The 9,502-nt window shown below is 46.5% G+C and overlaps 1 protein-coding gene across 1 annotated transcript; it reads right to left on the reverse strand.

The window, feature by feature from the left end:
- Nucleotides 1-291: 291 nt before the first annotated feature.
- On the reverse strand, nucleotides 292-1,218 carry LOC134949950 (olfactory receptor 1361-like). The gene has a single exon (XM_063938633.1). It carries the CDS (start codon nucleotides 1,216-1,218, stop codon nucleotides 292-294), a length of 927 nt encoding a protein of 308 aa, XP_063794703.1.
- Between the last annotated feature and the right edge of the window lie 8,284 nt (nucleotides 1,219-9,502).

Consider the following 9,502-nt stretch of genomic DNA (forward strand, 5'->3'; position numbering starts at 1 on the left):
CAGAGCAGTCTTTTCGCAATATTGCGAATCTTTCGTTCGCAATTTTAAGAAGCTAAGATTCACTCCCAGTAGGCGGCGGCTTAGCGTGTGCAATGCTGCTAAAATCGGCTTGCGAGCGAACAACTCGGAATGAGGGCCAATATACCTCTAGTAGACCTGTGCCCAACAGTTTGTCTTTGTTACCCCAATTCCGGATTCCCCTCACAACTCACAATGGCAGCAGAATGGAATAGATCATCTCAGGAATGGTGGTGACCTCACCTTCTACCAAGACTAACCTGGATGGTTGGTTTACTGGAAAACTTTGCCCATTACTCTTTTAATCGCTTTATTTCTCAATCCGTATATAATAGGATTTAACATTGGAGTAAGCAGATTGTACCCTAATGTAGCCACTCTTTGTCCTATTCCCACTGTTCTGTCCCCACCGAAAGATGGACGGAAATATACGGACACTATAGTCCCATAGAACAGGCAAACTATGGTCAGATGAGAAGAGCAAGTTGAGAATGTCTTCTGCCTTCCTTGGGTGGAATGAAGCTGGAAGAGGGCCACCAAAATGAACATGTATGATAAGATAATGCATGTAAAAGGGGCACCAACTAATACTGCTCCCTCAGCAAGAATGAGAGAGAAGTTTGGAGTAGCATCTGAGTCGGAGATGGACAAGACCGCAGTGATTTCACAGAAGAAATGGTTCACATGCTTTATTCCTGCGTAGTGCAAAGTGGTCGCCATCAGCGTGTGCAGTAAGGCGTGAAAACAAGCGGCTACCCATGAAATGACCACCAGCAAGATGCATAGGCTGTGCCCCATCATAGCAGTGTATCTCAACGGGCTGCAGATGGCCACGTAACGGTCATATGCCATGACGGCCAAGAGGTTGTTCTCCAGAATGCCAAAGAAGATGAAGTAAAACATCTGGGTGATACAAGATGGGAAGCTGAGAGACCTGGTGCTGGATAGGAGGGTGGAGAGGAGAGTTGGTATGGTGCTGGAGGTGAAGCCGATATCGACAAGGGAGAGGTTGCTGAGGAAGAAGTACATAGGTGAGTGCAGCGCCCGGTCATTCACAATGCAGGACAGGATAATCAGGTTTCCTATGACTACCACCAGGTACATGGCAAAGAAAATCAGAAACAGGTATATCCGCAACTGGGGGACATCAGAGAACCCCAAAAGGACAAACTGGAGAGTGGAGGAATTTGCAACAAACATCATAAAAATAGCTAAAGAAAAGGAAAATATAAGGATGTTACTATTTCAAGAGTAAATGTGGGTATTCAGATGGTAGATAGTCAATAGTTTGACATCAGATGTTCGACAGACTCAACAGGTCGACAGTTAATTTGTCATCATGGGCCAATGGAAATAGTCAACACAAAAAAGGTGACACGTTTTTTTCTCCCCAGTTATTTATAGGGTTAGGCTGTGGAAGGGGACTGTTAGGATTAGGGACTAGGGGGAGGGTTAGGGTTAGGCTGTGGAAGGGGACTGTTAGGATTAGGCACTTGGGGAGGGTTAGGGTTAGGCGGCGGAAGGGGACTGTTAGGATTAGGGACTAGGGGGGGGTTAGGATTAGGCTGTGGAAGGGGACTGTTAGGATTAGGGACTAGGGGGAGGGTTAGGGTTAGGCTGCGGAAGGGGACTGTTAGGATTAGGGACTAGGGGGAGGGTTAGGATTAGGCTGTGAAGGGGACTGTTAGGATTAGGCACTATGGTAGGGTTAGAGTTAGGCTGCGGAAGGGGACTGTTAGGATTAGGCACCAGGGGGAGGGTTAGAGTTAGACTGTGGAAGGGGACTGTTAGGAAAAGGCACCAGGGGGAGGGTTAGAGTTAGGCTGTGGAAGGGGACTGTTAGGATTAGCAGTAGGGGGAGGGTTAGGATTAGGCACTAGGGGAGGGTTAGGGTTAAACTGCAGAAGGGTAAGGGGACTGTTAGGGTTAGGCTCTAGGGTAGGGTTAGAGTTATGCTGCGGAAGGGGACTGTTAGGATTAGGCACCAGGGGGAGGGTTAGAGTTAGGCTGCAGAAGGGGACTGTTAGGATTAGGCACCAGGGGGAGGGTTAGAGTTTAGGCTGTGGAAAGGGACTGTTAGGATTAGCAGTAGGGGGAGGGTTAGGATTAGGCACTAGGGGAGGGTTAGGGTTAAACTACAGAAGGGTAAGGGGACTGTTAGGATTAGGCACTAAGGCAGGGTTAGAGTTATGCTGCAGAAGGGGACTGTTAGGATTAGGCACCAGGGGGAGGGTTAGAGTTAGGCTGCGGAAGGGGACTGTTAGGATTAGGCACCAGGGGGAGGGTTAGAGTTTGGCTGTGGAAGGGACTGTTAGGATTAGGGACTAGGGGGAGGGTTAGGCTGCGGAAGGGGAGTGTTAGGATTAGGCACCAGGGGGAGGGTTATAGTTAGGCTGCAGAAGGGGACTGTTAGGATTAGGCACTAGGGTAGGGTTAGAGTTAGGCTGTAGAAACGGACTGTTAGGATTAGGCACCAGGGGGAAGGTTAGAGTTATGCTGCGGAAGGGGACTGTTAGGATTAGGCACCACGGAGAGGGTTATAGTTAGGCTGCGGAAGGGGACTGTTAGGATTAGGCACCAGGGGGAGGGTTAGAGTTAGGCTGTGGAAGGGGACTGTTAGGAAAAGGCACCAGGGGGAGGGTTAGAGTTATGCTGCGGAAGGGGACTGTTAGGATTAGCAGTAGGGGAGGGTTAGGATTAGGCACGAGGGGAGGGTTAGGGTTAAACTGCAGAAGGGTAAGGGGGCTGTTAGGATTAGGCACTAGGGTAGGGTTAGAGTTAGGCTGCGGAAGGGGACTGTTAGGATTAGGAACTAGGGTAGGGTTAGAGTTAGGCTGTGGAAACGGACTGTTAGGATTAGGCACCAGGGGGAAGGTTAGAGTTATGCTGCGGAAGGGGACTGTTAGGATTAGGCACCAGGGGGAGGGGACTGTTAGGATTAGGCACCAGGGGGAGGGTTAGAGTTAGGCTGTGGAAGGGGACTGTTAGGAAAAGGCACCAGGGGGAGGGTTAGAGTTAGGCTGTGGAAGGGGACTGTTAGGATTAGCAGTAGGGGGAGGGTTAGGATTAGGCACTAGGGGAGGGTTAGGGTTAAACTGCAGAAGGGTAAGGGGACTGTTAGGATTAGGCACTAGGGTAGGGTTAGAGTTAGGCTGTGGAAGGGGACTGTTAGGATTAGGCACCAGGGGGAGGGTTAGAGTTAGGCTGTGGAAGGGGACTGTTAGGATTAGGGACTAGGGGGAGGGTTAGGGATAGGCTGTTGAAGGGGACTGTTAGGATTAGGCACCAGGGGGAGGGTTAGAGTTAGGCTGCAGAAGGGGACTGTTAGGATTAGGCACTAGGGTAGGGTTAGAGTTAGGCTGTGGAAACAGACTGTTAGGATTAGGCACCAGGTGGCGGGTTAGAGTTATGCTGCGGAAGGGGACTGTTAGGATTAGACACCAGGGGGAGGGTTAGAGTTATGCTGCGGAAGGGGACTGTTAGGATTAGGCACTAGGGTAGGGTTAGAGTTATGCTGCGGAAGGGGACTGTTAGGATTAGGCACCAGGGGGAGGGTTAGAGTTATGCTGCGGAAGGGGACTGTTAGGATTAGGCACCAGGGGGAGGGTTAGAGTTATGCTGCGGAAGGGGACTGTTAGGATTAGGCACCAGGGGGAGGGTTAGAGTTAGGCTGCGGAAGGGGACTGTTAGAATTAGGCACTCGGGTAGGGTTAGAGTTAGGCTGTGGAAACGGACTGTTAGGATTAGGCACCAGGGGGAGGGTTAGAGTTATGCTGCGGAAGGGGACTGTTAGGATTAGGCACTAGGGTAGGGTTAGAGTTAGGCTGTGGAAACGGACTGTTAGGATTAGGCACCAGGGGGAGGGTTAGAGTTAGGCTGCGGAAGGGGACTGTTAGGATAAGGCACTAGGGTAGGGTTAGAGTTAGGGTGCGGAAGGGGACTGTTAGGATTAGGCACTAGGGTAGGGTTATAGTTAGGCTGCGGAAGGGGACTGTTAGGATTAGCAGTAGGGGGAGGGTTAGGATTAGGCACTAGGGGAGGGTTAGGGTTAAACTGCAGAAGGGTAAGGGGACTGTTAGGATTAGGCACCAGGTGGAGGGTTAGAGTTATTCTGCGGAAGGGGACTGTTAGGATTAGGCACCAGGGGGTGGGTTAGAGTTAGGCTGCGGATGGGGACTGTTAGGATTAGGCAGTAGGGTGAGGGTTATAGTTAGGCTACGGAAGGGGACTGTTAGGATTAGCAGTAGGGGGAGGGTTAGGATTAGGCACTAGGGGAGGGTTAGGGTTAAACTGCAGAAGGGTAAGGGGACTGTTACGATTAGGCACCAGGGGGAGGGTTAGAGTTATGCTGCGGAAGGGGACTGTTAGGATTAGGCACCAGGTGGAGGGTTAGAGTTATTCTGCGGAAGGGGACTGTTAGGATTAGGCACCAGGGGGAGGGTTAGAGTTATGCTGCGGAAGTGGACTGTTAGGATTAGGCACCAGGGGGAGGGTTAGAGTTATGCTGCGGAAGGGGACTGTTAGGATTAGGCACCAGGGGGAGGGTTAGAGTTATGCTGCGGAAGGGGACTGTTAGGATTAGGCACTAGGGTAGGGTTAGAGTTAGGCTGTGAAAACGGACTGTTAGGATTAGGCACCAGGGGGAGGGTTAGAGTTAGGCTGCGGAAGGGGACTGTTAGGATAAGGCACTAGGGTAGGGTTATAGTTAGGCTGCGGAAGTTTCTATTCGCAATTCTGCTAATCTTTCGTTCGCAATTCTGCTAAGCTAAGATACACTCCCAGAGGGCGGCGACCTAGCGTGTGCAATGCTGCTAAAATCTGCTAGCGAGCGAACAACTCGGAATGACCCCCTATGTCGGTAACTAACGCTATGTATCACCGCATCGGCTCCGGTGGCTGCAGTCGCTTAGACCACCAATAAATGTGAGTTATTCATTAACAATTACAGTTGTACATGAAAGTTTGCGAACCCTTCAGAATTTTCTATATTTCTACTGAAATTTGCCTCAGATTTTCACACAAGTCCTAAAAGTAAATAAAGAGACCAAATCAAACAAATGAGATTAAAAAAAGTAAAAATGAAAAAAAAAAAAAAAATTATTGAGGAAAACGATCCAATATCACATATCTGTGATTGTCAAAAGTAGGTGACCCTTTTTAGGTTTAGCAGATATTTTGAAGGTGAAATTAGAGTCAGGTATTTCCAATCTATGGCATGACAATCAGGTGTGAGTGGACACACTCTTTTTATAAGAACAGGGATCTATCTACCAAAGTCTGATTTTCACAACACATGTTTGTGGAAGTGTATCATGCCATGAACAAAGGAGATTATTGAGGACCTCAGAAGAAGAGTTGTTGATGCTCATCAGGCTGGAAAAGGTTACAAAACCATCTCTGCAGAGTCCGGACTCCAGTTAGACAGATTGTGTACAAATGAAGGAAATTCCACACCATTATTATCCTCCCCAGGAGTGGTCGACCAACAAAGATCACTCCAAGAGCAAGGCGTCTCATAGTTCGCAAGGTCATAAAGAAACCCAAAGTAACCTCTAAGCAACTGAAGGACTTTCTCACATTAGCTAATGTTAATGTTCATGAGTCCACCATCCGGAGGACATTGAACAACAATGGTGTGCATGGCAGGATTGCAAGAAGAAAGCCACTGCTCTCCAGAAAGAACATTGCTGCCCGTCTGCAGTTTGCTAAAGATCATCTGGATGGGCCAGCAGGCTATTGGAACAATGTTTTGGACAGATGAGTCCAAGATAGAGCTTTTTGACTTAAATGAGAAGCGTTATGTTTGGAGAAAGGAGAACACTGGATTCCATCATAAAAACCTCATACCATCCGTGAAACACGGTGGTGGTGGTGGTGGTGGTGGTGGTGGTATCATGGTTCGGGCTGATGAGCATCAACAACTATTCTTCTGAGGTCCTCAGTCTCCTTTGTCCAGGGCATGATACACTTCTACAAACGTGTTGTGAACATCAGACTTTGATAGATCCTTGTTCTTTTAAAAAGACAGGTTGTCCACTCACACCTGATTGTTATCCTATAGATTGGAAATGCCTGACTCTAATTTCACCTTCACAATATCTGCTAACGGTTCACATATTTTTAACACTCACAGATATGTGATATTAGATCATTTTCCTCAATAAAAAAATGACCACGTCTAATTTTTTTGACTCATTTGTTTGATTTGGTTCTCTTGATCTACTTTTAGGACTTGTGTGAAAATCTGAGGTAGTTTTAGGCCAAATTGCAGCAGAAATATAGAAAATTCAGAAGGGTTTACAAACTTTTGTGCACCACCGTAGTTATATAGAGCACACATATTCCGCAGTGCTTTACAGAGAGTATTACAGTCATTCTGCCTCAGAGGAGCTTACAATCTATATTCCCCACCACATGGTACAAGGGTAAATTTTTGTCAGAAGCCAGTTAAACACCAGTAAATGCGGGGAGAACATACAAACTCCACACAGATTGTCAATGATCAGGAAATTAACTCATGACCCCGGTATTGTGAGGCAGTAATGCTAACCACTACACTATTTGTGCTGCCCATGGGGTATAATATAAGGGAATGAAATGTTAAATGATGGTAAATACAGCAGAAGCAGAGAATAACAAATAGATAAAGCGTATCTATTTGAAAAACACCTGCTTTCTATCTTTTTTTTTTTCTTCAAATGCGTATAACATATAATTTTCTCCTATACTTATCTCAGGCTTTGACGGCAAGAATTATCGCAAGAATCCCAATTTTTCATTGAATTTGCAATTGAATAGGGCGAATAGCGGGAGCTCACATACCCAAGATAAATCACTGCGTTATTGCAGCTAATTTAAGTTAACTCCCCCTATAATCTATGAAGTGATTATAAGTAGATGCGGACGGAAGTGCTTCACATTTTGGTAAATATTGGAAAAATCCTTAAATCCCACTTTTTGCCCTAATTATACAGAGCCTTAATTCCCCCCTACTGTCCCATAGATATCAAATACTCAGAGATCCTGTAGCCCTGACTCACCACGGTGAAAGGTGCTTAATGTTAATACAGGGATGAATGACACAGGCAGGATTAGGATAAAGGATAGACAATCCTAAAATGCATTTCAGCGTTCTGGGTAGTTTTAGGTGTAAATGTCTAATGTATAACTTAACTAGTCCTATCACAAGGCTGTCCAACAGGAGGACTGCGGGACAACCATCTCCGCTGAACCCTTCCCATAAGGCTGCATTGTATTACGTCATTATAACTGTATTCCTCCTGCAGGGGCGTCATTGTGACATAAATATCAGTGCATTGACTTACAGTATATTTTGTGCTATCCATACGACCGTATAATCGTCACCCTCATTGCTACAGGACAGTGTTCTAGGACTGATATACTGTAGGTCACTCAATGCTATAAAGGTGAAACAGGATTTGGGTAGGGCAGCACAGCGGCATAGTGGTTGGTATTGCTGCATCGCAGCTCTGGGATCCATAGATTCGATTCCAACCAGAGCCATATCTGTGTGGAGTTTGTATGTCCCTGTATGTGCTCTTGTTTTCTCCCACAATCTAAAAACAGGAATGTGTGTGTGTGTGTGTGTGTGTGTGTGTGTGTGTGTGTGTGTGTACTCCTCTCATTTATGTATTTCTGTTCTATCACTGTGTATTTGCTGCACCTACAATTCCTTCACAAATGTTAAAGTTAAACAAGAGATGACGAACTACAGATGCCAAATCTGTACAGATATTGTTAGAGATTTAGGTGCCTACTTACTAAAGTACATTTGCGGGATATTCACAGAAAACACCCAATTTGGGGGGAAAGCCACAAATTTACAGTATCCCCTGAATGTACCTGGGGGGTTGTCAGCAGCAGATATCGGAGATATTGTTTTTACTGTATTGCGTACTGGACTACACACTGATTTGTGTGTGTGTTCTATCATTAAGTGTAATATGACAATAATACTGGACTTGACTAAGGGACTATGGGGTATATTTTTAAAGGTCTGTATTAATCTATTAATCTATTTCAGATCGATTAAAATCGATCTCAAACTATGTTGGTCTTCCAGGGCTAAAACCGACATTTACTAACATGTTTTTTTCTATCAATTTTTAAATGTTAGTAAATGTGTGTTTTAGCCCTGGAAGCCAGTCATCGACTGAGATCGGTTTTAATAGATTTGAAAATCCTGTGGTCTGTGCTGTGTATATGGGATGATGATGATAATGATGATGATGATGATGATGATGATGATGATAAGACCTTTGTCCTCACTGTCCAGCCTTCCTTACCTGCGTCTTCCCGTATTATCTGCTCAGAAGGAAATTGATCAAAATGATAAATATAAGACTTAAATGCAGTTACACGTCCGGCTTTCTGATGGTGACTGAGGGGTAGAGGACATGTGAGTGTTTCAGAGGTTAGGAGGGAGAGGAAGGTACAGGGGAGTCTTAGGCTGTAAGCAGGGGTCGGTTTGGGGGGGAGGGGAACAGAGGAATATGGGGGACAGAACGTTAGGAAGATGATGGTGAGAATTTGCAGGTGAAGGTAAGGTATAAATACGCCTGGAACTGGGCTGTGTCATCAGTAATAGCAGCAGCTCCCTGGTCGGCCATTTCCCTAAAGAACTAACTAACTAATGAGCCAGACACATAGTTTAATTATATTTAATTAAAGTGTACCTTGTGGATCTCAGTGTAGAAAATACATTAATGTTATATACACAAATGGTCATGGAAAAAAAAAAATCTAAAGTCCACAATAAAGCTATTTCTGCAGCGGGGTATACTGTGTTCCACAGGAAAACATTGGGGTGTAGAGTGGATCTTGATCCAGAGGTATCAACAGGCTAAAGCTTTAGGCTGTCCCAGGATGCATTGGGGCCTCCTCTGTAACGCTGCCTCCAGGCACTGTGAGCTCAGAGTTTCGAGTTGGTGCCTGTAGCAGCAGGTCACCTAACAGGGATGCTGCACTGGGCAGCCCGGAAGAAAGCTTGCTAGAAACCTCCAAGGGCCGTAGCGCTGTTACATGTCAGGGTGACATTCAGTGCTGCGTCTCCATCACCTCCCAAGCAGCGTTGCATACTCCTGCGGCTCAGTTCCCGGGTACTTGTGACGGAGAAGCTACGGCTTTAGGCACATGGTCGCAGACGCTCTCCTGGTTCGCATGGTTGCTACGGGGAGGAGGTAAGAGGGTCCCCCAGGCGTTGAGTGACCATATTATCCCTTTTACCTGGGACGCTCATGTATTACACAGGTTCTGTGGCTGCTGACTTCAAGCCTACATTTTAGCTTGTTTTAATCAGCCACAGAACCTGTGTAATCCATGAGCGTCCCAGGTAAAAGGGATAAAATGGTCACTCTACCCAGGCGGGACCCGCCACTAAATCGCGTTTCTGATCGCAGTCTAGGGAGACGGACTGCGACGCTGGCGTGGACACTGTCACCGAACAGGGACCCCACTACATCCG

This window comes from Pseudophryne corroboree, chromosome 8 (genome assembly GCF_028390025.1).
Source record: "Pseudophryne corroboree isolate aPseCor3 chromosome 8, aPseCor3.hap2, whole genome shotgun sequence".
Classification (NCBI taxonomy): Eukaryota; Metazoa; Chordata; class Amphibia; order Anura; family Myobatrachidae; genus Pseudophryne; species Pseudophryne corroboree.